Genomic DNA, 27,419 nt, shown 5'->3' with positions numbered 1-27,419 from the left:
CCATGCTGATGTGCATGCAGGAGTGTGCTGTTCTTGCCTGGGTGTTTGTGAAGGTGGCTCATCTGTGAGTCAGTGTGCTGGAACAGTATGCTGGGATGCCACTTCTCCGAGACTTCTCTGGAACCTCCTCTGGCCCAGCTGAAAGTGTGAAGCTGAATGTGCACCAGTGCAGTGCTCAGCACAGCAGAGAAATTATGTTCTGAGACATGGGCAATGTGCAGAGTTGAGTGGTCTTGGGACCTGTGTTTCTGCAGGGTTGCAATTTCTCAATGAGACACTGGCAGCCAATTGCTGTAAAGCCCTGAGGAAGGCAGCTGTGGCAGCTGCATCCCAGAAGTGTGCTCCCTAGAGCCCTCCCTGGAAAGGAAAACCATGCTCACCATTTGGGAAGCGTTAACAGCAGTGTTTCTTGGAATGTTGTAGTCCCCTTAGGGATCCAGTGGCTTTGTGTGTCACTACCGCATCATGCGCCATTCAGTTCTACAGGTGGATTCAGAGTTGCATGGGAAAGTATTTCCTCATGTAGTTTCACTACATTCACTACTATGTGATGCTTTCAAGTTTTGCAATGAAGCAACCAGCTCTTTCTGAGACACCTATGTTATTTATAGGCTTTACCAGTTTCCCTTTTATTTTTATCCTTCTCCAATTAACAACTTCATTTTCCCTTTTGTTCTCTTTAAAAGAAATTTCCAGGAGCATGGGTGCTTTATCCCAGGTGTAAATTAAATGCCTAGAGATGTCCAGGTCCATTTCCCAGGTTCACATGGAGCCCTGGGGCTCAGCCCACTACCCATCTGGAGCTGGCAGGTGGCAGTGCCTGGAGGGATGTCTTGGCAAATGGGCCAGAGGCCTTTTTTCCTCCATAGGACTTTAGTTACTCCATAATCTCTATTGCCTTTCTGTCTGCTTAGAAAACAAATGCACTACTGGCACTTGTAATAACTGGCCAGGCCTTTTCACAGCTAAAGCACCAAAGACTTGATTTTGCCAAAATATACAGAGTGTGTCTGAACTTATATTCTTGAAAATCCAATCAAACCGGCAAGACTCCAAGTGTCTGGGTGGGGAGGAGAGGTGGGAGGCAGGAGCCTGGGATAGGAGGGAGGTGTGGTTCCTGTGCAGCCATGTTCTTTGCTGCAGGCTGAACACCAGCTCTGTGCTGGGGTTTGCTCTGGGGCTGTGCCTGAGCAAGCTGCTCACTCAGCAGGAGCAGTCCTGACTCTGCCAGAGGGGCAGATCACCCTGTGGGAGGTTTAAAGGAGCTACTTGCTAAAGACCTGACTGGTAGTAACCCCATTGTGGCTGCTGTGCAGCAGGTAGATCACCCTGTACATACTGGGGTGTCACTTCCTTGCCGGGTGTCGCTCTGCCAAGTCCATCTGTCTGTAGCACAGTGAGGAGTGTCTCTCCCAGCTTCCTGGAGAAGGACCATTTCTTGTGCCCAGGGCGCCGTGTGCTCAGTGCCAGGTGCCATATCCTCCGTCTAGCACGTTCCTTGCCTCTCAGCCAAGGCAGGACTGGGCAAGCTGGGGCTCTGGAGTGTCTGTCCTGCTGGCCAGGTCTGCTATGGCCTCTCCCACTTGGCTTCTGTCCTGAGGGCATGCTGATCAGGCACAGCTCTGCTTCCAGAGCTGCTGGAGCTTCTTGCTTGGAGCCCAGCAGGTGATGCAAGAAGTTTCCTGTTTATACTGCTCTGTTTTCTTTCCCCATGAGTTTTCTGACAAGTTTACTTACATTCTCCAGGTTTGGAGTTCAAGCTTACCATACCTATATGCCAGCAGTTTTCCCAAGCAGACTGTTTCCTGAGTATCTTTCCACCAGGACTGACTTACCCATCACGGAGGAAGATGAATGTGGATTTTACATACACCTAAACTAGCAGTTCAGGAAAAATTTAAATTCAAGGAATTCAAATAAGCAAAAAAAAATTCACCAAAATACTATTCTAAAATGTGACTGTTTAAAAATCAGACATGTTTCTTTGCAGAGGCCTGAACACAGAAGCTGTGTGTGTTGTGCAATGGCTGACCTGAGCTGGGGCTTGTGAGCAGCAGTTGCCAAAACTCAGGGAGCCGTCAGTGCACTTTGCTGCTTTGATTAGACTGTCTCTGGTCTCTTGGGGTCTGCTGCACTTGGGGTAATTGGAGGCCTTGTCAGCACACAGCTCTTGATTCCTGTGCCTGGCACAGTCTCTGTTCAACTGAACATGGATGCAAAAGTGCCAAGTGTCAGCTTTTTGTTATCAAGCTGGTCTGGGCCAAGGGCGCACTCAGTATGATTACAAGAGCCACAGTGCAGTAGTTTGCTGCATCTAAGAGGCGTTAGGCAGAAGTTCAGTTTCTGTGGAGCTTCTGACCATGCTGGAGTCTCCATTTGGGTGCTAAGTCTGATGGGGTAATCTTGTTTCTTCTACCCTCCTCCTTGTGTTTGCCTTCTTGCCTCCTCTCTTATTTGACAACAAACATTTTGGGGCCAGGGCTCTTACCAGCTTGCTCTGTGCATGGTGAGTGCTCAGATGCTGAGAGTAGGGCCCTTCCCCAGTGCATGATGCTGCCTCCTGTCCACTCCCTGAATCAGCACAAAGTGAGATTTTCTCCTGCTCATCGTGCTGTCTCTCCTGTGGAGGGTCCAGGCTCTGTTTCCTCACCCAGCACCACCATCAGTTTGGCTGCATGTGGGGTTGCATTGGAGAGGGACATTTGCAGGGTGTGTCCTTGAATGCAACACTGCTGCTAAAATCCACCAGTTACCAGGGATTCCCCCACCTGCTGGAAGCAGCTTTTTGACCTGGGAGCCAGAATTCCTTGATGGATTTCCATGAAATGAAAATAGTCCCGAGATGGGTCAGTCTCTGTGCTCTGTCTTCACAGACCCTCCCAGCATGCCCAGTGTGCCCTTGTGTGGAGGGTGGTAATGAATGCCTCAATCTGCTGACTTCTCCAAACTACTGTTTGGAGACTGTAACCAAAGTTGCAATTTCCTCATTAGAGTAGCCTTTGTCAGAGCATCTTTAGTCAAGGGTCTCCTGAGAGACAGCATTTTTAGAACTTCTTTTTATAGCTCCTCTTGAAAGTTCTTTGCACTGCACCGTGTGAAGAAACTAATGAGATGCTGTGAAAGTTTGGGCTGCTGTTAATTAGGAAAGGTCTGAGGAAGAAGTACTGCACATGTATTAACTTTATCTTGGCTCACATGTCTCCTCTCTCCCTCTGTCTCTTCTTTGCAGGTTGCACAAACAGCAGATGGTTTGGATGCTGACCTGTGGAAAGATGGCTTATTTAAATCCAAGGTCACACGGTACCTGTGCTTCACCAGATCATTTTCGAAAGAAAATGTAAGTCCGTTTGCTGAGTGTCTGCATGATTTGCATCTGGGCCTGGTATACTGTTACCCATAAGATGATTCATTTTATGGAGCCAATTATAATTCAAGCAAGTGTTTCACTTGAGTTCGGGTGAGTGAGGAGGCAAAGTGCAATGGCAGAATATTTGCATTTTGTCTGTGTTTCTCATGGAAAGAAATTGCTGAGAAAATCCTCTGTAATGATAGAAGCACAAAAGGGAAAGTTTGCATTTGAGCAGCCTCTCACACTCATTTCGTGCTGCAGCAACGGGTGCTGCACACTCATGGGCCTGATTGATGCCTAACCCAAACTCCTTGAGAAACAATGCAGGTAGTGTTGGTGAAGGAAATGTTGGTTACTGAATCCAGGGGCATCACAGATATTTTACTGCAGGATTAGCTTGCTTTCTTTGTTGGTTTTGGTGCTGATTCTTGAAAATGTGCCCACACTATGCATATGCTATCCCATTCTTGTAATCTGGTCTGACTATTCAGTTTTAGTTACTTTGTGATTAGCAGCAGTTGTCTGCCCACACTTGCTCTGGAGGAGAGGAGACTGTGCAGCAAGAGCTTCATGCATGCTGCTGTGCTTTTGTTTGACGCTACTGTGAAAACTTTATTTTTTCTGGAGGAACTGTTGACTTTTGCAATGAATGCACTCCATCTAGTGGGTAATCCTGCTTTTGGTCGTGCTTTGGATGTTCACGGCGACTCAATTGGCAGGGCCTGGAAGTACCATTTTGTACTTGTGCTTTCACTGTGATGGCAACAGAAAAGTGATGGCAGCTTCAGGGGCTGCTCACAGGTCCTGGCAGTAGAGCTGGGGGTTGCCAGTTCCCAGAATTTGACCTTTATTCCATCTGCCTCCCTGCCTGCCTCTAGATCAAAATAAAGCTCCAAGGCTATGGGAAATATCACTTCCAGGGGTGGATGGACAATAATTGTGCTTTTCATCCCTGAGTCTGTGCAGGAATAGCAGCCCTGGAATAGGCAGGGAGGCTATTCAATAGGATTGTGCTGATTTGAATATTAGGTTTATCTGTGGCTACCTGAAATGTGAAGTTGTCAGAAATAATGACAGGACAGGACAGCTGCTGGCTGCAGAGTCGGTGACAATACCCTCAGGTGGTGCTTGTTGGACTTTTAGCAGGAACTCTGGGCTCAGCATGGTTTGGAAGTACCTTCTTCATATTGATGAGGCGTAAATTAAAGCAAAAGTTTCCCCTTCCCTCAGTGCTCTTGGCCACATGGGATATATGATGTGCTTCCCTGTTGGGGACGTCTGGGGGCTAAAGGGCCTCAGTTCCCTCATCTGGGAGGAAGGGAGGTGAGAGGCTCCTCTCTCTCCCCTGGACACTGATGTGTTGCTGCGCTTTGGGCTGGAAGTTTTACCCTTTGGGGGGTTCTTTTGTGTTTAGCAAAACACTGGAAACTCTTTTCTCCTGAAGAACGTATTATAGTTAGTAGAGTTAATGCACTTCAGATATCTGTGTTAGAGCAGGGTCAGTATGCAGTGCCTGCAGTGATGATTCTTTAGCAGAATCATCATTCTCAACAGTTTACAGTATCTGCCAATTACAAGGACATTGCAGTATCTGAGTGTGGGGAGGCCCTGGATGGTCAGTGTCACAGACTGAGGGCTTTGTCCCCTTTTCTCCTGTGCACGTGGCAGAGCTGATTCCTAGTGTTCCATCAGGAGCTCACTGGGGACACCTCTCCTGCCTGTCTGCTGCTGATGGAGGAGTGATCGTGGTTCAGCAGAAAGTTGCCACTGATGTAACACACAGACAGCTGAAATAAATAAAACATGAAAGATGAATCAGCAGCAACTACTTTGGCTGCTGTTTGCTGTGCCAGGACTATATTAACTGACACATTGAGGCTTGGCAGCATCCAGCACTGCTTGCTCCAAGATGCCCTGGACGTGGATGGTCAGAGGCATGTGGGGGCTGCTGGCTTTGACCTCTTCACGTGAGCAGAGGATGTGTGCCACACTTGTGTCTGGTGAGACAGGGCAGCAGGTCTGCTGACCCTTCGAGTGAGGAGCTGACCATAAAATGCAAGACCTCCCAAAAATAAACTCAGACCTGACCTCCCCTTGTTTCAGAGCCTGCAAGTTTAAATATTTTGTAAGTAGTTCGGTGAAATAATCAGAGAGTACAGGTTTTTCTGAAAGACTCTTGCCAGATAAAAACTAAAGGAGGTATTTTGCAACCAGTAACAGTAAAATTCAGTGACATGGTTTGATGGCTTGGGATGAAATTTTAATTGTTCTGCATTGTGTTTCTGTTTATAAAGACTGTGCAGTACCTAAAATGTGTTCTTCTTTCATATGTGAGCCCAGATTATTGGCAGTAGTGCTGTTTTTATCAAAAACTGCAAAGAAAATCTAGTATCCAAACCATTGTGGAGGCTGTCACTCTGAATTGAGCTCTGAGCTCTTCAAGCCTTGATTAATAGGACAAGGCATGAGTTCAGAATTCATATGGACTCTAAATGAAGTTTGTTGTTCCAAATGGCCTGTGCTTCTGGAGTATGCTGCATTTGGAGCTAGAACCCTGTCTATTCAGTACTAATTAGCTAATGCATGTAATAACTTTGGCTATGTGTGCATAACCCATCATCCTGTAATGCTTTCTGCTGTTACTGTCATGGAAATGTCATTTTGCTCCTGTAGAGTGTGTAAGAGCTGCTCAGTGGATGGTTGGTGAAAGGTGTACTTGGAACTGCTGTGCCTACAAAAGGAAGAATTTGACTGTGTTTCCAAGGGTCTGGAAGTTGGGCAGTGGATGAGGTGTTAGAATTTTGAATGCTGAAAGTTGTCTGGTATCTCCTAGTCAGCCAGTGTTTGGTTCCTGCCAAGATGACACTTGCAAGGGTTACCTTGGTACATTCTTACCATTTCTGAAGTTGTGGTCAGACACAATGATAAGACATCTCAGGCTTCAGCAGGTGGGAAGATCTGGGGTTTAATTTGGTGACATTGTCTTAATCAACTGTTTCTGTTCTCTCTCTAAAGAGTCATTTAGGCAATGTCTTGGTTGATATGAAGTTGATTGATATCAAGGACACTTTACCTGTAGGCTTCATGCCCATCCAGGAGACCATTGACACACGTAAGTTGACATCTATTCCTCAGTCCCACTCTGCCAGTGCTTGTGGAAGCCAGGAGGTGCTGAGGGGGGTCAGGTGTGTTTGTGGAAGCCAGGAGGTGCTGAGGGAGGTCAGGTGTGTTTGTGCTTGCTGACACAAGGCACAAGTGCAGTGTCCAGGGGGAAAATACAATTCTATGTTTTTTGCAGGGTAGAATTGCTTCACTGCAACATCTAAGTGAGCAGTTCCCAAACAGTGTGTTCAGCTGCCCTGGAACCTGTGCCAGCAGCAGCTGGAGCCACATCTGGTGGCAGCCCTGTGTTGTGCAGCAGGCACTGAGGGCACTGGGCTGGCAGGGGACAAGTCCCATGGGAATGGAGCATGAGAGGATGGCAGGACTGGTGCTGGTGCCTGGTGTGCAGCTGCTCATCACAGAAAGGCTGGTCCCAGTGCCTGCCAGTGATGAAATCCAGCCTAGGAATGAGCAGAAGGGGGCTACCTGAACCTGCTTTGCAGGGAATCATTCATCTGGGGCTGCAGCACATGAGGATGGGTTTTCAGTCACTGTGATCTGGTTCTGATTGGAACCTGTGGCCTGGAAGTGAAAGATTCTGAAGACCATTCCCCCAGGTCACCCTCTGCTTCTGGAAAATTCTTGGGCACATGTGGTACAAGGTAGAATTTTTGGCTTATCCTGCTGACCCTTGGAGTGCCGGACCTTACTGTGTGCTGCTTCAATTTCTATGAAAGTCCTGGTGGAAAGGTGGAGGGGGGCTTTGTCATTAATTTGAAATGCATTGGCTTGTGACTGTGGCAGTGTTTTAAGCAGAATGACTGCCTGTACTAAGGAGGTGGTGTGAAAAAGAACACAGACAAAAGCAAATAGTCACCTTTGTACTTGCAGAAAAAGTAAAGTAAGAGATGCTGACTTTGTTCAGAGCTAGCTTTGTGGTTACAGGTGTCTCTGTGCTCCTCTCCAAGTGGCAGCTGACTCACAGTTAATACATTTAATACAGTACTCCTTAGTAGGTCCTGAGAAGAATTTCAGGAAGCCTTAAATCCTAGACTCCTAAAATCGGTTTTAGGCATTTCAAACAGAAGCCCTACTTTTTCAAAGCAGGGGAAGTCTAGACTTCAGGGATGCAGGTATTTGCCATCTCTAAAAACATCACTCTAACTGCAAGCTGCATGCACAGATGCTCTATTGGCACACCTCACCCTGTCTGTATGGTTATTTGTGCTAGTACACCAGCACATTCCAGAGGCTGGAATGGATTGCTGTTTCCCAAGGCATGGATTATGAAACAGGAGGAGCCTATGGAGACAGGGCTGCTTGCCATCTGTTGAAGTGAGCATATTTTAAGTTGGAAGATATTTGTTCATATTAAGATGAAGGGTTTTTATTTTGCAGGCACTTGTTTGTAGTTGCTGGTTGTTTCCAGATTTTCATTCAGCATCTGCTCTTTGGATTTTCAGTATATCAGTAGACTTCTGTCCTTCTTCCCAGGTGCCTGCATCCAAAAAGGAGCCTTACCTTGCTCACCCCGAGACTCCTTAGGGTGAGGTGGAGTGTTGTTTTCCAGGCACCACAGATCCATGTCTGTGTGCCAGTGCCAGCCATGGTCACAGACAGCACCAGCACTAGGTGTGGGTTGTGTCTGCATGCTGGTAAACAGCCTGAAGAATTCATTATACAGATAAGGCCTGAGTTTTTCATGATGAGTAACATGGAGACAAGTGGAATTGCTCTGTGACATATAGCAGGAAGGGCTGTGCAGTGTGTTCATCCACCCTCAGAGCACAGGTCAGAACGGTGCAGCTGCCTCGTGGGAGGTTCTGGCACTTACTGCTTTGTGAATCTGGTTTGTCCTTGCAAAGAACCAGGGCAGCCATGGTGGGAGTATCATTTCTGTGCCTGCTGACTTGATAAGGAGATGTCACTAACACTTGGGATGTGTGAGATTTGGACAGACAGCTCTTACACTCAACCCCTCTGCATAGTAGGCTCTGTCTGCTCCTCCTCGCAGTGAGTTGGAAGTGGCTGGTTGGAGGCACGTAGCAGAATGAACTGACTGGTTGTATCAGAACCTTCCAGGTACATTCCTGGAGTCAGTGCTTGTGGGAGGAATGTTTAGATATGGCTGTCCAGGCCAGTGAGGCAGAATTACCTGGGAAAGAGTGAGGGAGTGCAAGAGGCACGTGGAACTGGCGGAGTCACCTGCTGTTCTGTGCTGTGGGGCAGCACCAGGGCACACGTGGGAGCTGATCTCTGCAGCAGACAGGAGGAGATCTGGTTATTGGAGTGCCAAGAACACATCTGATAGAACATTTCTCTCTGAATGGCACTGCACTGACTGGTCTGTTGACATATGTCTGTTCTTTGGCACCAGTTCTGCCATAATTACCTGCCTAATATCTGGAGAGATTATAAATAACATTTATACTCTAATCTTGCATAAACCCCACCCTGTATTCTGTGTTGTTTTTGCAGAAGAAGTAGCTTTCAGAAAGAAGAGGCTGTGCATTAAATTCATCCCTCGAGATTCTACAGAGGCAGCGATCTGTGATATCCGAATCCTGGGGAGATCTAAGCAGGCCCCTCCTCAGTACACATTCATAGGGTAAGTGCCTCTCACTGCAAAGCTGTTGTCATGAGTGCAGTTGTACCAAAGCAAAGGCCCTGTGCTCCTGTAATTACCAAGTAGTAGCTTGTGAGAGGTGAAGCTTGTCATTAGAAAAGTCCAAGTAAGTACAATTGTTACTGAGTTTGATGTAGAAATTAACTCACCCCTCCTTTTTTCTTAATTACACTTGTTCTCACTGACCGAGGTGTTTGTGACACACATCAGTGCCTGATGCTCGTGCAGGTGTGCAGCCCTGGCAGTGATGCTGTGTTTGGTTCCCCAGGGAGCTGAACAGCATGGGCATCTGGTACCGGATGGGCAGAGTGCCACGCAACCACGACTCGGCACAGCCGGCGGCTAGTCCCGCCCAGGCACCGGCCTCAACGCCTGCTCCCAACCTGCCAAGGTAGGTTTGCTGCATTCCAGCTCCCTCTGCTTGATGCTGCATGTCTTGTGGTTACTAACCTTGCCTGGGAAACCGGGACCAGGGTGCTGCATCAGTATGGAATGATTGTGTCATGATCTGATAAGGGAATGTGTTGTTGGTTGGAGTATTTGCCTGCTTGGAAGTTCCTTTGCCTGTTGTTATGTAAAAAAAAATGGGTGAAGAAGCCAGAAGAAAGGAAAAGCCTGCAGAGGAAGGGACCTGAGATGTTATTCTGAAGCTCTGCTGGACATAAGCTGGGTGCCAGCCCAGGCCATGTGAGATCAGAGAAAAAGATGTCTTGGTTTTAGAGCACAGATCTTCATTTTCTTTCTGTAAGAAATTCTGTCTGGGCAGATTTCCACAATAAAGAAAAAAAAAAAATTATCATAGCAAGAGAGTGTCAATGGCAGTGCTTAATCACTGAATGTAGAAGGGTCACTTTATAGTTGACCAGGGAAGGCTGCAGAGCAGTGTCAGAGCTGTTGGGAACAGGGCCAAAATCGTAGAGCTCAAAGCATCAGTGACAGTCTGAAAAGAAGTGTTTACAAGGCTTATATATTTTATAACCTCTTGTTGTGCAGTTTATGGTTTACAATGGCTGCAAGGAAATTGGATCAGTTTTGTTTTACTTGCCAAATAAAGCAAATGTCAAAATAGTCAATATAAAATGTATTCTAATTCGGCTGAGTTAAACCAGCCAGTATGCAGTGGAATAATTGAATGTTACATTAATACCTTGTAGTAAAACCCACCTGTCTGTAGCCAGCTCCACTATCACACCCCATGTGTGATTTACAGGTAACTTTTATACCACCAGCCTGATCATTCAATGCATCTTTCATGTCTGTTTTTTTTACTCTGGTTATTTATTATCCAATATACTTTTTAAGAAATAGAAATGTATATAAAGGTGCGTCCTGCAAATATTTAATTATTACAGGGAACACAGACAACTTGAAGGCCTCTTCTAACACTGTCAGCAATGTGGTGAATTACTCAACACAGTGTTTGTGGAAGACTGTAGTCACAAGTAATCTCTTATTTACATGTCACCACAGGGAGAGGAGGTTACACTGGCAGCCAGTTTGCTGTTTATTCCATGTGGATGTATCCTGACAGGAGTAGCAGTGGGTTGTTCTGAAGCTGCCTCAGCAGTGAGGGAGAATCAGTGAGCAGTGCTGCATGGGGCACTGTGAGAGTCTCTGTTGGGCTGGTCAGATATCTCAGGTCCTCTCTTCAGTTGCTGTCTGCATTATAGAATAATTCTGAATCAAGAAGGGGCAAAAGGGGTAGAGGTGGTGGTCACAGGTACCTTTGGCACACTCTGGCTTCACCCAGCCTGTGCATCCACGATTGCCAGTTTATGGGCTGAGGACTTGGAGAAGAGCACACATTGCGAGTGTTTGAGCAGTGTCTCAGGGCTCAGCTCTGCTGTTTCTCAGACTCTGCAGAATCTCCTCTGGAGTCTGGTTCCAGCGTTTTGGGAGCAAGTCCTTGGCTGCTGTGAACACACACACAATCAGCAGTGAGCCCTTTTACCTTGCAGCTGCCTTCGTTGTGGCTCCAATCCTTGCTGTGGTGCTCCCTGAGCCCGGGTGGCTCCTCTGGCTTGGGAGCACATTCCACATCCCTTGGGAGCACATTCCACATCCCTGTCGAGGTGCAGCAGGAGCCTGTGCCACTGTCACTCAAACAGCCCTCTCAGAGTTTGTCAGCTGCAAGCAAGGTGTCAGTCAGTGCTGTCGAAGTGTGTTTTACAGTGACAGACATAATTGCACTTAACTTTTTGCGTGGATGTTATCAATCTGTGATGGATACTTTGGGGAAAGGAGCACTCTGATTGCAGATGATGTGTCACAGGCATTTAATCTTCCTCTTGGAGAGACCAGAATTCAGTCGTCACAACTTCCACTTGTTGATGTGAGGCTTTGGAAAGGTAGATTCACAGTGACCCTGAGAATCGTTGAGTCATTTGGCTTGCAAGGCTGTCATCCAAAAGGTTAATGATTTACCTGGAGAGGGAAGCTCTGGCTGCAATCCCCTTGCATTGCTGTGCTCTGTTAGTGCAGCAGTGGGTGTGCAGGTTCAGAAGGGCAGAGCTCCTTCCCGGGCTGTCTGTGCAGCGGCTGCTCTGTGCCCCCCTGGCCGGTGCCGCTGCAGCTCCAGCGTGGCTGCGGTGCCGGTCCCAGTGCCGGTCCCGGTGTGACCCCACCCGGGCACGGGGTCGGGACAGAGCCGTGTGTGCTCCTGTCCCTGCTCCTGACCCAGCCAGACCCGGGGCCAGCCTGTGGCTGCTCTGGGGCTCTGGGCTGACCCCTGCGGCTGAAAACCAACACAAACAGCTCGTCTTTGCTGCAGCTCAGCCCTGGCAGCTGTGGGTCCCTCCCTCCCTCCCTCCCTGCTTGGAGCAGGTCGTTGTGTGTTACCAAGGGCTCAGGGCTCCAAACACTGCTCTGGCAGAGGATTACACCAGGGAAGTGCAGCTCTGGCTTTGATACACAGATAGCAATTGCTCTACTTAAACACCTGGAATAAGAGCAAGATGTGTGAATTTTCCTGCTGAGCTCCCAGTTACCTTTTCACTAGTTAAGCTGGCCCCTCCTTAGGAAAAGGAAACAATTTGTTCCTGTTCCCCGCTCCCAGTGGAGCTTCATATTGAGGAATGTAGGAATTTCTTTGCCAGGCAGAGAAGTCTGATTTTTCAAATTGATTTATTAATGGTTTTGAAATTGGTGGTGTAAGTTTGGGAAAGATCCGTCTGTGGCTTTCTGCTGCAGGCTGATGATGTGCAATCAAGGCAGGTCATAAAGCAACACCAACAAGCCAGTGTGGAGACCCAAGCTGGGCTGGGATGCATCAGCCTGACTCTGTGCAGTGTGATGATGGAAGGAAAGCCCTCTGTCTTTCCTATATTTTAAGTAGCTACCCTATTATTTAGAAATAGCTATAATAATTTATTTCTTTAAGTCATTTAAAATAGATTTTTATGAAGCGTCTGTAAGAGAAAAGGTTCCAGGGCTTCAGTGCTGTTCTGCTCTGGGGTAGAGAGAAGCCAAATGCTGAGAAAGCTACCATTGCTCAGGGGCAGCCAGTGCTGGTGGCATGAGGGCCAGAATGCCTCCACAGAGCAGTGGGAGTCTGCCTGAAATCCCTCATCTGAACCAAATGCTGCCAGATAAGGAGTACTTAGGGATGGATGTTGCTGGTATGACTGGAAACTGTTCTGAGAAATGTTGCCAGTGGAATCTGCAAAGTGCTGCTTTCTTGATGGAATTGGATTTTTTAATCTGTTTCATCAGGAGAGTTTGAAAGTAAAGCCACCTTCCGACTTGCAACTAATTGTAGAATCTTTTGCATTGGAAAATATCTATAAGATCAAGTAAAAAAGGTAGTTATTAATTATTATATTTTGAAAATATTATGTGGCTTAAATGCTCAAATCACTTGCATCATGAAACACAGCACAATATTCCTAGTTTTTAAATTACATACTTACCAGAAGCCAAGGATGTCATAAGGGCTGAGGGCACATCTCAGCAGCAATTAAAAACCCTGTGAGACTGAAAAAGTAAGTTGAAGCCTGGAGGGAGTATTTCCCTGGATCCTCTCTAGTGGAGTGGTAAGAAACAAAATGTAGGGATGAAATGCCCATGATGTGTATAGGCTGTGCAGATCTGAACATGATGTTTTGGGTGGGTAAGGGGAGCTGGCACATGTTTCTCCAGAGTCTGGTTCCCATAAAGGATTTGTTATGAAACAGCACTGACCGTGTGGCTTGCGTCCAGCTCAGCTGGATGAAGACGTGCAAAAATTGGTCACAGTCCAGTATGTTTTAGTGGTAGAAAATGATGATTAGGAAAAAATGTTTAAACAGTATGGTTGGTTTCCAGGCACAGAGTCTCTTGCAGCAGCTGAGAAGGAAAGCCGTGAACTGTAATTAGAAGGAGCCTGATGTATTTGGCCAATTCTGAGGATGCATTGAAAAAATTTGTGGAGTACTCTAAGTGAAGAGGCTTCAATCTTCTTAGAGTCATTTTTCTTTATAGAGAGCTCTCTTCCTGCTATAGCAGTATTTCTGGAGGCATGTTTTCTTTGGGGCATAGCATAGGGTTGTTAAGTCCAAACCGGAGGTATCCATTTGGAGAAGCTGTGCTCTGGGTTGTTAAATAAGCCCTGCAGGGAAACGGAGCTTTTTTTCCCTAGAACTTGTGTGTTGTCTGCTATTTACTATGATCTCTGCCACTGCTGATTTGTAATCTGTGCTTTCACCCTGAAGTGCATGTGGTTGTGTTTCAGATATTTCCTTTAAATCAATCACTTTCACCATTTTCCAAAACACTCCTTGAGTTTATTGCTTTTAGTAAAGTGTTCGGACTGTCATTATTTATTACTGGCAAAGTGCTGACAATGTGCTCTTCCCAAATGAGTCTTTATGTGGAATATTTGTTTAGCAGGTTTTGCAGGGGAGGTGTCCCTGTCCCTGCCGGCTGGGCTGTGCCTGCAGCACTGCAGGGCAGTGAGGTCTGCCTGGGCTGCAGCCCCCAGCACGGGGCTCATCTCTGAGAGGGGCTTTGCATCTGGCCTGGGAGCCTGGGCTTCCTCGTGCTGATTAATTTGACAGAATTTAAAATCCTAACCCAGGAAGCTTATGCCACATGTAATTTATCTTTCTGGAGTATTTCTGCTGTTTGGCAATTTTTCCCTACTGCTTCATTATCTGAAAACTCCTGACTCTGGAGAGCAGCTCGTGAAGGATGTGGAACGTGGAAGGCGCGGGCTGCCGCCGCAGCCTCGTGGGACACGGCGCTGCTCAGCTGAGACAGCCACTTCATAAGCTCTTCATGCCTGCACTGCCAGGTCTCAGCTCTTTGATGCAGCCTCTGCCTAGAAGGATTTAATGGGCTGCAGCTCAGACTTCCAAGTGGCGTAAATTAAACTTGTTGGGTTTTTTTTCTATTGTTTGGCAGCTGCTCTGTCCTAGTTACTCAGGTCCTCTGATCTGAATTAATTCCCATGTAAGAGGAAGCTGCAGGAGCTTCATTCTGCATTAGGCCTTACATTTTGGGTTGCCGGTCTGCAGCAGATCATGTGCCCTGATGAGCATCAGTGGGGCTGTGGGTTCAGGCAGTGGTTGCTCCTGTTGGACAGAGGGGTGGCATCACCTCCCGTCTGGTGTGGGCACCTGGGGAGGGTCTGGCAGAGGCACCCACTGGGCCCAGTGCATGGAGTGTGCACTGCCCTCCTCCCTTCCTGCAGCTGGGAAAGTTAAATAGGCAGATCTGAATGTGGAAAAAATTGCTCACTCTCTTTTTCATTCTCTCCTGCCATTGGGCTTTTATAAAATCTGAATCTAGCACCCCAGTTCTCATTGACTCTGAGAAAACAGGATATTTTAGTAGCTTGGAATGAGATGAAATGCTTGCAAAGCCCATATGTTGCTTGTTTTAGGGAAAGGGTCAGGAAGGTTTTAAAAAGTATTTAAACATTTGGTTTACACGATTAGAATAGATTGTCTGGAATGAAGTCCATTACCCGAGGTGATTCTTGCCTCGCAGTTTAGGTTTTCATTGAAGTTCTTTGGAGTATGAGGTAGGTGTTCTGGCATCAGTGCCCCAACACAGTCAAAGTTAAGGGCTGTGAATAAATGCTGTAGCTGGGATCTAGCCACTGCTGGAATCACAGATACCTCCTGTGGCAGTGGCTGCAAGCTGCAGCCTGGGAGATGCCTCCTGGTAGAGGGCATGGTTGCCAAGTCCTCTGGTGCCAGTTCACAGAACCCCACCAGCTTCTTTCTTAAAAATGTGCCTTTACCACTCTGCATAAGCAAAGCTTTCATGTTGGATTACATTTCTTAAGAGCTGCAGCCTGATACTAACTCATTTTAGGTGTGTTTTCAGCTCTCTACAGCTTGAAATTTAATTGTTCTGTTCTCAGTTTTTCATGGGGAATGATCTTTGCATGATCATTATTTATGGAAAGTAAGGGGTGGGTTGGTTGGTTGGTTGGTTGGTTTACTGGATTTTTTGAAAAGTATTTCCATGACACTGCAGGTTTTGCAGAACTGTTCTCAAGGTCGTTGTGAAAAAATCAAACTTTGCTGCCTGATGGTTCAGATGCTGCTTTGGGTGTCACAGTTGTACCACCCCAGTCTGTCACTGTTGGGTCCAAAGCCCAAGTTACCACTGGGCTTTTGCTGTGTATTGTTGATACTTTTATATGAATTATGAAGCATCCTTTGATATCTGGCACTTTTTGTGATCCTCTGTTCCTTTTTATGAGTACTTGCCCCCTCACTTCAAAAGCAGTTCATCACCTTCCTGCAGACAGTTCTTAATAACAAGTTTGGAACTGTCGGGCATTCCTGGGCCTGTTTTATGTGAGTTTCTCTCCAAAAACGTTGAAAAAGTGGCCATAATGTGCACAGACCTCAAATCCCCTTTGCCTGCACGTGAAGGATCTCCTCATCACGTGCTCACTTGTTCTGTGGATTGGCTGAATAAAAGAGCAGCTGAAGTGAAGACGGTGATTAAACTTGCTCTAAATTGTCTCGAAGTTATCATATGCTGGGGGAAAATATGTTTGGTATTGGGGCAGTGCTGGAGCAGTGGAGGTTTGACTCCAGCTGTGGAGGGAAGGGCTGGAGCCCTGGACCTGGCCTTGCCAGGACCATCCATCCTCCCGCTGTGCCAAACTGCATCATTGCTGGTCTTTGGGGAGGAGGAAAGCTGCTCCTGGTGACTGTTCAAAAGGGAGATAATTGGCGTGGGGATAGTCTTTGTGAGTTGCCATTCCTTATCAGAGATTCACTAAAGTACTAATAATTACCGTTAATATCTTTCAGTAGAAACTTTCTGAGTAAACGAGTGCTGGTTGAGGCAGCATTTAACGGCCGCTGCTGGCATGATCAGAATGCAAATAAGTGTTATTAGCCTAATGATTTTGCTGTCACCACGGTGTGCAGCAGTAGTGTTGTGAATATGTCATGCAGTACCCGTGAATTTGGAAAGTGTGTCAAAACACAACTTCAATTAGTTTGCTCTAATTATGACTCTAGAGAGTTCATAAGTATATCACTCCTCATTAAAAGAGATTTTCTTATATGGATTAATACAGCACATAAAGGGGTGTTTGAGCGATTGGAGGCAGGGCTGTGCAGAGGGGGGATGCCCAGGGAGTGCTGGAGGTACAGCAGGTCTGGAGCAGTCCTGAGGTCCAGCCCCATCCCAGGAGCTCCTGGGCTGGGAAACCTCCCAGGCAGGAGTAAGTGGCTGTGCCACGTCAGCTGTGGGGGCACCCAGAGCCTGGTAGATGGTTCTGGACAGGCTCTTCAATTACAAATAACCAAACCAACCACAAGCTCCAAACCAAAAAAAAAAAAAAAACTGGAAGGAACCACACCTAATGCTGAAATAAAGATGTGGCCCAAAAGCTTTGCTCTGGTAAAAGTCACGTAGCACAAGCCTGTGCCCTCCTGACCTGTCCAGAGAAGCCCTTTGGGATGATGGGTGTCTGTTCCCCTTTCCCAGGATATTTGTAGTGCTTACACACTGTCCTGTCACATTGCCTGATCGTGTTCCAGCTTTGCAGAGCAGGAAGAGATTGTTGTGCTCGCAGGTTGGGTAAGAGTTAAAGTAGTAATTGTTTAAATCTTTTAGGCTTTCCTCCCAGTTCTGTGATAATTTGATGAAGAACTTCACCCTAATTAAATATTCAAATTAGGAATAAGTGTCAATATGGCTTCCTGGTGCCTGGAATGATGATTAATTGTATTCAAAACTCTAGTGGCCGCTGTAATCTAAACCAAACCGTTGTTCTTGATTATTTGTGCAACACATTTACCATGTTTTTGTTTTAAAATTTAAACTAGTAATTGATTTGCCATATGCCACAGAACTGCACATACTTTCACAATATGTGTTTAGGAACTTGGGGACTTTGTAATTGGGATTTTCTTGCTTTTCAATGGCAGCTTCTTTTTTTTTTGTCTTGTACAATGCAAAATGATTTGGCTCTCACAACACATAAGGAAAATGCATTATGCAATCAAGTTTGTAGGTATAAGCTATATTGATCCTGGCCAAAGTTTACATTAATTTAAATTAAATTAGGCTTTGTTTCCTATTCCTCCCTACAATCATCTTTTATAAAAAGAAAGAGGGAAGGAGAGAGCTGATTTCCATCCAGCAGTCACTGCCCTGTCTTGTGCAGCTAATGTTCTTTTTGGAGACATCTCTCTGGCTGTCTGCAGCAGCTGGAGTGATGGAATTCCTGGTTGTGCTACCTGAGGGATAGCAAATGGCCCTGGAGCAGGCAGGCCATTGTTTCCAGACCCCCTGGTTACAGCCACAGCCTAGACCCCACTGTCAGACAGGGCTGGTGAGGAGCACCAGCCCCACAAGCTGTGGTGGGAGTGCTGCCCACTGAGGGTGGGTCTGCAGGTGTGCACCTCCATGTCACCTTTGTCACCCCCTGCCATGATGAGAGTGCTGCCCACTGAGGGTGGGTCTGCAGGTGTGCACCTCCACGTCACCTTTGTCACCCCCTGCCATGGTGGGGTTCCTTGTGGTGTCCTAGGGTGTGAAAGGGAGAGCAGCCGGGATCTCCGTGGGGTGGGACAGTGAGGGCTGGCCTGGTGGTGGTGTGTGTGGTCAGTGCCTCATGGGCCAGTGCGCCCTTCTCATTGCACACCTGGCCCTGCACACTTACCTGTGCACACCTGGCCCTGGCACACTCAGGAGCTGCTGGCCCAGCCCACAGGCTGGTGCTGCAAGCACATGAGCTGAAGCTCTGCTGGAAGGCTGCTGCCTGCCTGCTGGAGCCGAGGGCAGCAGCCTGGCACTCGGGCACTGCCCACCTTGTGCCAGCTGTGGGATGGTCCCTTCAGTCCTCTCTGGCTGAGGGCACGTGTGCCATTGCCCTGGGGTGGTGGTAGGCTGTGCTGGAGGGCTGGGGTCAGCCTCTCCTACAGCACAAGTGGTACAAACTTCTGAAAAATACTCTCCTTAGAAATGGGCCTTTTAAGTAGACCTGGTTTGTTTAGCTCCGGGACAACTTCTGCTGAGAAGAAAGCAGTTCCCCACATAGGGCAGAGAAATTCGGCCTTTCTACTGGCTGCTTTGGTGCCTTAGAAAATATTTGTGAATACTTCTGTTAAAAATCAAATGAGAAGTGTGTTATGCCCACAGGCAGTGGTCTCCTGTTTTAAAGTGTGTTCATAACAAACATTTCTCTGCTCCAGAGACTCTCATGTGGATTGTGTTTTAAACAGCAAACTGATAGCCAAATTCAAATACATTTTCACACCACCTTTTTTTTGGTTAAAAATAGCTTTGGAAAGCACAAGCAAACTCAGACCGATGTTTGCTTTTTCTTATTTTATCTGTGCTGTTCACCATCATCTGCATCAAGGGCTAAAATTACATTGTTCTTCCTAAAACGTGTCCTGATTTTGAAGGCAGATAACTTCCAGATGATTCATGTGGTAGATAGAACCTGCTGGCTGAGGACAGGGGTTTGATGCACTGCTAGAGAATACACAGGGCTCTGCCTCACACACAGGGGTGTCCAAGAGGACACAAAGGCTGCCTGGTTCTCCTGGCAGGAGGGCCATGCTCAGTGTCTGCCCATACTCAGGATCTCTCACTCAGGTGAGGTGGGAGCTGCTCCCTCTGCCTCATGCTGCACTGAGTCCCTCTGCGGAGAGGAATCATCTTTTTTACATTTGGCAATGCAGTCCAGAAGATTAATGATAACATTTTATATTAAAATTCACACAGACTGGAGATCTGCATTAGAAAAATAGAGATTTGAATGAAAGGGGCAGAGCTATGCTGGCTGTTCATGGTGCTGACCGTGTGGACCTACTGTGTCTGGCTGGGGGTGAATGCCCTGCTGGGGATGGGTGGCCACTGCTGCAGTCCTTGGTTGTTGGTGAGCCCGGGGCTCCAGGGGCTGGAGGAGGCTGACACTGGGTGTAGACAGTGGGCAGACACTTTTGGAAGCAATATTAAAATTGATGTTTGCTGCTTAACCTGTCTGGAGTTGTTGGGCAGAGTGAGCTGACAGGAGCAGTATCTCCTGCCCTGCAGTAACATTTCCCATTTCCTCCCTTTCCCTCAGGCATATCTCTCTGACACTGCCAGCCAGCTTTCGGGGCAAGAGCCACAGCACCCGCCTGGACCTGGAGCACCAGCACTCCAACCTGTATGCCATCTCAGGTGAGCTGCCACACACTTCTGCTCTGGACTTCCCTCGCTGCTGCTGGCCCACAACACACGCCACAACAACTTTGCTTGGGTTTTTTTTGGTAGTACTATTATTACAGCTGAACAAATATTGTCACAGGCGTGGTGGAATTACGCTTAGCACAAGTTTTACTCTGTTATGTTGTTTTTGCAAGAGGAAAAAGATACTGGATTTAAACCTGGCTCTGTCAAAGCCTAATGAAAGTCTCGTCCCTTCATCTGGCTGAAGGAGATTTTAGGACAGCTTGGAAATCCAGCAGTGGATTCAGCGGGCTGTGCAGTTGAAACTGCTTGTGCATAATCAGGGAAGAGAAGATGGCAAAAATGTACCATTCACAGGCTCATCCTATTAATAGTGAGTGACAGTTGTAACATGGGAACATGGCATTAATTCATGTACCATAATCAAAGGGTTATTTAAAGGTAATCTCTGCCTGAAACTGCAGCTTCAGGTTCCTAAAGATATAGTATGTAACAATTGCGTAATCCTTGTCAGTTCTCATTTTTCTTGTTACTCTCCTGCCCTAATACATTTGGAAATGTAAGGGAAGGTGTATTCCTGTGTTTGCATGAGACAATTCTGCATTGGCATGGGGAGCTGTGCTTTCTCTCCTGGGAAAGCACCAAATGCACCAACTGCAGCAGCTCTGTGGGACTGCCCTTGCTACAGGATGTGCTGGCCTTTGCTCGTGGCGCAGCCTGAGGAGGTGCCTGCTTTACAAAGAGCCTGAACACTTTACCAGATCCTCACAGGCAAAGCACAAAACAAGGCCATGTGGAACTGGACAGGGCATTAGTCCTTCATGTTTGCTTGAGCACATTTTTGAGTATCTAACTCTTTATTTTTCCTCCAGTTGCACATTCTCCTCCAGAAGCACTGTTATGAGTTGTGCATGTGTTGTAATGGTTATTACAGCTGTGAGCTCTTTGCAAAGAAAGGGTCTTGTCATATGACACATCCTGTATACTGACAGGATTTTTGTGCACAGCTCCTGAGGGCAGCTGCCTTGTCAGCAGCTGCAGTGAGGTGCCGCGACAGTTCCTTTGTATGCTCAAACCTTGGGAGGTGGATTAGCCCCCAGACGCGCTCTGGAAGCCATTCCCAAGTTTCCTGTTCCATCAGTGTCGTGTGCAGGCAGTCTGGGCTCTCTGCAGTTCTGCTGCAGTGCCATGGCAACAGGAGATGTAGGAGCAGGCTGCCAGCGCCTGGGCTGCTGCCAGGGCTCCTGTGCTGGGCTGGGGGTGCCTGGAGGAGCTGTGCTGCCTGAGGGGAGCTGGCCTCCAGCACTCACAGGGTCTGCCTGCCTGTGGGCAAGCCTCGGAGTCCCTCTCTTGGCTCCCAGGTCAGAAGAGGGTTTCCTGGGGCTGCTAAGGGAAACAAAAGCTGTTATGAGCAGTCTCTTCTGGGTTTGTTATGGCCTCAGTCTGCTGTGGGCACAGGAGGAGCTGCTTGGGAAGGCAGGGCTGTAATGGGGATAGAGTGAAGAGCTGCAGTGTGGTCTCTCTTTTCTCTCTGTAGTCACCCAAGATTTTCTCCGTATTCAATGAAAACAACACTTCCAGCATGTCTGTGGAAGATGAAATGAATTTTGGCTGTGGAACCTACTTTATATTGCAAATATATTTTGGCAGAATGACTGTATCCTCACTGGAACTGCCCATTACCCCTTGGGCTGTGTAATGCAGTGGTTGTTTGCACAAAACTGGAGTCAAGGAAAAAACGGTTCTGAAAGCAGCAATTGCAATTTTTAACCAGTATTTTGTCATTGCCAGTCTTGGCCATGACATACTGGGTGACCATAAAGTTAAGAAGACCTCTCTTGGCACATACTAATAAGTGAGTCCCTGGCAGGGTGCAGATAGGGGAGCACTGCCCAGGGCCTGTCACGAGCCATGGCAGCACAGCACTGGCACTGCTGGCATCACCCTTGTGCCCAGCAGCCTCCCTGATTCCACCCCATGCCATGCACCTGCACCAAAAGGCAAAATTAGTTCTAAGCTGGTGTGCAGAATGTCTCTGGGTGCTCTGGGAGCGGGATGCTGAGGAGCTGACAGGTTTAATGTGCATGCTGGGGCAGGCAGCTGCTGGAACAAGAATGCCTCGCTCCAAACAGACCTGTTGACAGACATAGCTCAGTATTTCACAGCTCAGTCTTTCCTCATGGCCTTCAGTTTAATTAAGATGTTGTTGTGACTACATACTGCCTTCATTTCAGACTTGAGCATCTTCTGCCAGCATATTGCTTTGGCTTATCAGAGGCACAAGCACAGTGAGGGAGAGGCAGCCCTTGCAGGCAGGCACAGATAATAACATACAGGGAAAATTCCTCAATGAAGTGAAAAATTATTTATAATAATGGTACTCAAATAGAAGGGAAATAAGTCACTCTAAGGGTATATAAATTTTTATGATAGTGTATAAACAGCCATAGCCTGCCTTGTCTTCCATCTATTCCTGCAGAGAATGAGGGCAACATCTAGCATAAAGAAAAATACAATAAGAAAATGAAGAAATGAATGGGAAGAGCTGGAGGATTGATCACCCAGTGTATTTGTATATCCTGATGTAAAAGGTGCTGGTGACAGGTGGCCAGGTTTCTTCTGTATAAAACCATGTGTGTGCTGTCAGGGCAGTGTGAGCAGCCTTGTTTCGATTGATGAATTGCCTGCTTTCTTGATTAAACCTTCCGTCACTTACAAAACAAAAAGCCTGTGTTTCAATGGCAGAGTGGGACATGTCAAAAAAATCTGTCTGCTTTACCTTTGTGCAGATGTTGGGCACAGACTGTAACATGTATTATTAAAATGAATGTGGCATTTACTGTGCATTATTTCTTTCCTGGGAGAAGGGACCTGTAAATCATATGCTAATAATAAGCTTTAACCCTTTCAGGAACCAAGAGATGTACTAGTGTAAATATTCTGCAGGCCTCACTTAATTGGATGGGCTGTAACACCACTGCAGCACTGTGAAGTTAGGAAGCAGTGGGTTCCAGCCCTTGCTGCCAATGATCTGTGCATTCTGCTAATCAGGGTTGTCTTTTTTCCCCCTGAAATTTCCCTGTAGCCATCTTCAGCATTCTATTACAGATAGATGTGTTTTGGGGCAGCAGCATACAAGGTTGTGTAATTTGACACCAGGACAATTTCATCCCCTTTCAGGCCTGTTCTCAGATTAACGAATTGTGTTGTATGGAGTCTGTCAGTCTGTACAACCCCATCAGAATGTGTGCATAAAGCAGTTAAATGTTTTGTGCAGGAAGCAGTTGTATGAACTTCCAGATCCTGCTGCAGCTGGCAGTGTATAGCCAGAAACCCAACTTCAGTGATATGAACATTTCCAAGGATATTTATTCTGGCACAAATTTGGAGATAACAAGATGATCAGTTGCCCTTGGGTAGGACTGAGGTTCATCTTTTGAACACTTAAATATGGCAACTGTGCTGGGAAAGCAATACAACAAAAGCAGAACATACTTTGATATATGTTTGTTGGTAGTATTTTCAAATAACAGTTGCCAGCTGTCAGCCCCAAACAGTCAAAACATTTGTGCCAGTACCTTAAGAAATTATGTTAGCTGGACATACTAACATGTCATCCATAAGTCTGGGGATCCATCCTCAAGTCATGTTAATCCATAGAAATAAAACAGGATCCAGAAACACAGCACCTGTCACCACTTGGAGCATTCTCAGTTCAGTTCAAGACCTTGGTGAGCTGCAGGTGAAGGTTTTCATTCTCTTTAAGAGGAGAAAACCATGTCCTCTGGGTTGGACTTTAGATGTCAGGTCCCAAAAAACACAGCACACTTTATCTTCCAATGAAACAACGTCTGTGCTGTGACCAAGACCTCAGCACTTGTTTGTTTTGCTGAGGAGCAGTGGCTTTTCCAGCAGTCATTTGATGCTGAAATGCCTTTGCATGTATTTCTTACCTTAAAGGTACTGTTTTGTGGTCTTTAAACTCTTTAATTGATACATGTCTACTTGTGTGAAGTATTTTTCTGTGAGAAGCTGGGCTGAGCATCAGGGAGGGGAAGTGTGGCCGGCTGCCAGCAGTGTTGGCTGCAGTGTGTGTGCCAGCGTGCCATCAAGGAGGGGTTTCCTTGTGCAGCTCTTACAGGTGGCAGTCTGTCCACAGCTCTGGCTCGTTTATTTTGGAGTCATGCACCAATATTTATTACCTTAGGGAGGTAAATATTTACTTAAATGGGTATTTATTATATTTATATATAAAGAGGTTTTTTATGATGTTTAAATATTTATTGCCCTCTTTAAGACACTTTCTGTGAAAGTGAAAGTCTGAGTGTTTGGAGAGGGAAGCGTTTGTCAGCAGAGGCTCCAGTCCAAATTCCACTTGCTGGCTCGCACAGGTGGGTTCCCAGCAGGAAGCCCAGGGCTGAGCCCATTGGTGAGAGGGCAGAGCATCCCAGCCTGGTGCAACCCAGCCAGGGCCAGGTGAGCCAGGGCCAGGTGAGCCATGAGGTCGAGCTGAGCTGGGTTTGTCGGCAGGAGGGTGAGCTGTTCCTGCAGGCACTGCAGCGACATTTGGTGTTCACTCCGCACAGGTTTCTAATCCAGCTCTCTGGAGGCAGCAGAGAGAGTGGAAACCAGCGTTAATGATCTGGAAAAATATCAAAGCCAGTGGATTCCTGAAAAGGAAACAGAGTTGCTTTTCCCTACTGCAAGCTGCAGTCCTTAGCGGGGGGCGGGGGGGGCAAGTGTCATCTGTCTGGGCAGAGGTGTGCGAAGCATTGGCTTCACACTCTGCTCCTGAGACAGCCATTTGCTTCCCAATTCCTCCTGGTCAGGAGGGGCTAACTTGGAAATGCCTTGGGGTATCTATACCCCCTCCTCCGCCTTTTTTTTTTTTTTCCTTTGGTAGTGACAAAAGAAGTCTCTTTCAGAGGTCTTTCTAGATTTAGATTTTGTTATATTTCAGTGCCCACATGTCAGCTTCCTTCTTGTTGCAAAATGCCAGGTTATCTGGCCACATGTGCCACTTCCTTAATCGTCCGTTTCCTTTTAAAAGACACAGTAGCTCTCTTCTGTATATAGGACAGGTGTTTTAATCAGAGGTTAATAATTTATTTTTACAAACTATTGTTTTGCTTCATTATTTTTGTAGATAATTAAATTATGCACTTGTCACAGTGTGTTTACTAAAACAGGTAATTTTGAAAAAAAAAAAAAAGATTCTATTTTTTGGATCAGTGCACAAGGATTGCTTTTATCTTCATCTTCTAGCACAGTTCTGGTGGTTCTGCAATTGCCTCTAATGTTCAAGGGTTTTGAGACCCCCAGTCTCAGAAGGGGAGGTCATGTGCTGCATCTTACTGTTGGTCCCCATCCCTTCACTTCTGCTCTTGGCGCTTCTTAAGAGTAGAAGCGGAACTAAATATATATTTTGTGACACTGAATTTTAATCAGGATGGTCTAAAATCCAGACAAGTTGTGACACAAGCTTTATTTTGCATTGAAACCTCTTTCCTGAAGCTGAGATTAAAGTCAGCCTATTCTTTACCCTATTGCAATTTCCAGTCTTTGGACTAAGAGACCTGGATAATCTTCCAACTATAAAAGGCTCTATTAATATCCAGCAGTTCAGGGAGGCTGGAGTCTCATTTAAAATGCTGCAGCTGCATATTTCAGAAAAGGAAGTGTGTTACTTAATACTATACTTAATGAGATTCAAAAAGTATGTTTCTTACTAAATTATCCCATCCACGGTGTGCTGTGTCAATGTGCCGCACATGTTACCCAACAACCCCAAATGGGCATGATGGAGCCATGAGTTCTCTCACAGGTAACATTTTTAAGATGGACAATTTTTTGATGAACCTGCTGTCACCCAAAGTGCCGTTTGTTGTTTTCCTCTCCTCCTGTCATGTTCTGGTAGGGGAGGTGGAGGCCTGGCTGGGCACTGCCCTGTCCTCGGTGGGCGTGTGGACTTTACCCATGTTCCTCAGGTCACACCAGCTCGGTCACCTTCCAAGGAGGCTGCTCAGTCTCTGCTGAGAGGATTATGTGGCTCTAACCCTGGACCATGAATTATGTATGAGTAAGTGTACAGGCACAGCCTGGGGACACATCCACAGCCTGCAGTGGGGGTGATGGAGGGAAGGGTGATCCCTTTGAGGAGACCTGGATACCTGGGACAGGGGTGCCCTCACTCCACATGCCCCACAGCAGCACTGGGTGAAGGCCGTTGGCTGATGGAGGAAAGGGTGATGATCCCTGTGAGCTGATCTGGATCCCCAGGACAGAGGTACCCTTGTCCTGTAGCAGCAGTGGGTGAAGGCCAGTGGCTGATAAAGGGAAGGGTGACCCTTTTAAGCTGACCTGCATCCCAGGACAGAGGTGCCCTTGCCCTGTAGCAGCAGTGGGTGAAGGCCAGTGGCTGATACAGGGAAGGGTGACCCTTTTAAGCTGACCTGCATCCCAGGACAGAGGTGCCCTTGCCCTGTAGCAGCAGTGGGTGAAGGCCAGTGGCTGATACAGGGAAGGGTGACCCTTTTGAGCTGACCTGGATCCCAGGACAGAGGTGCCCTTGCCCTGCAGCAGCAGTGGATGAAGGCCAGTGGCTGATGGAGGGAAGGATCCCTCTGAGCTGACCTGGATCCCAGGACTGGGATGCCCTTGCCCTGCAGCAGCAGTGGGTGAAGGCCAGTGGCTGATGGAGGGAGGGATCCCTCTGAGCTGACCTGGATCCCAGGACTGGGATGCCCTTGCCCCACATGCCCTACAGCAGCAGTGGGTGAAGGCCAGTGGCTGCTGAAGGAGGATGAGCTCGCAGGACTGGTGTTGTTCCCATGGAGCACAACCTTGGGGTGGCCTGCACTGTTTATTTTGCTTTGCCGAGTGCCAGAGTTTAATTTTTTTTAAATAGGGAGCCGCTCAGAGGTTTGGATATTTAAACAGTTATTAACCAAATGACAATTAACAGATTGCAGAGACAGATTTTCTTTTCAAAACCTCCAAAATTGAGTACAGTTTGCAAAACTATCACAGCATAGTAATGACAATGAATTTTGATTTCCCGGAACTGATATTAGACTCCTTATTAAACTATGTGCATCTGCTTTTAATTTACTCCAAATAATTGGAAAATGCAATGAAGCTTTCCAATTAAAGCTTGGCTTTATGCTGTTTAATAATACCCCCCATAATATTATAGCTTATGAAGTGACAGGTGAGTTGGTGTATGAATAAAACATAAAGGCAGCAATAAGGGACAGAAAACCAGAGACAGTTGTTGGGGATTTTAAATGCTGGATGTAATTTGCATATATTAATCTCTTCTTTTCAGCCTTATCAGGCGTTCTTCAGTATTTGAAGTTAAAATAGCATTGACAGGCGGGAGTACGCTTAGTTTTTTCAAGGATTTATTACTTGTATAATTTCTGATCTTTAATAAGCAGATATGACTGATCCTCATAGTTCTATAGAAATCAGTTAATTGTTCCAGATGGCGTGTACTGATTATGCAAAATTACTTTTCACACCATTTTTTTTTTTTATGGAGTTTGGAGTAAAATTAAATTTTTTATGGCCTTCTTATCATGCTGTTTTACAGTGGGTTTTGCACAGAAGTTGAATTTAATCTACTATATTACATTGACCGGCAGAGTTATTCTAATGTAGCATTCTGTGATTTGACAAAGAATAATAGAACACATTGCTCAT

The 27,419-nt window shown here is 46.7% G+C and overlaps 1 protein-coding gene across 8 annotated transcripts in view; it reads left to right on the top strand.

The window, feature by feature from the left end:
* The window catches only part of MVB12B (multivesicular body subunit 12B), a gene marked incomplete at its 5' end in the record, with an annotated part of 53,782 nt that overhangs the window by 7,696 nt on the left and 18,667 nt on the right, over positions 1-27,419 (top strand). For all 8 annotated transcript variants that reach the window (XM_083875736.1, XM_083875731.1, XM_083875734.1 and 5 more), the window contains 5 exons: positions 3,230-3,337; positions 6,365-6,461; positions 8,930-9,059; positions 9,346-9,468; positions 19,609-19,706. In XM_083875736.1, coding sequence (XP_083731862.1) covers positions 3,230-3,337; positions 6,365-6,461; positions 8,930-9,059; positions 9,346-9,468; positions 19,609-19,706 — 556 coding nt within the window. The remainder of the gene's footprint in view (positions 1-3,229; positions 3,338-6,364; positions 6,462-8,929; positions 9,060-9,345; positions 9,469-19,608; positions 19,707-27,419) is intronic.

Source organism: Zosterops lateralis, assembly GCF_965231275.1.
Source record: "Zosterops lateralis genome assembly, chromosome: 20".
Lineage (NCBI taxonomy): Eukaryota > Metazoa > Chordata > Aves > Passeriformes > Zosteropidae > Zosterops > Zosterops lateralis.
Note: the sequence above shows the minus strand (reverse complement) of the source record. Positions and strands in the feature narration are given on the sequence as shown.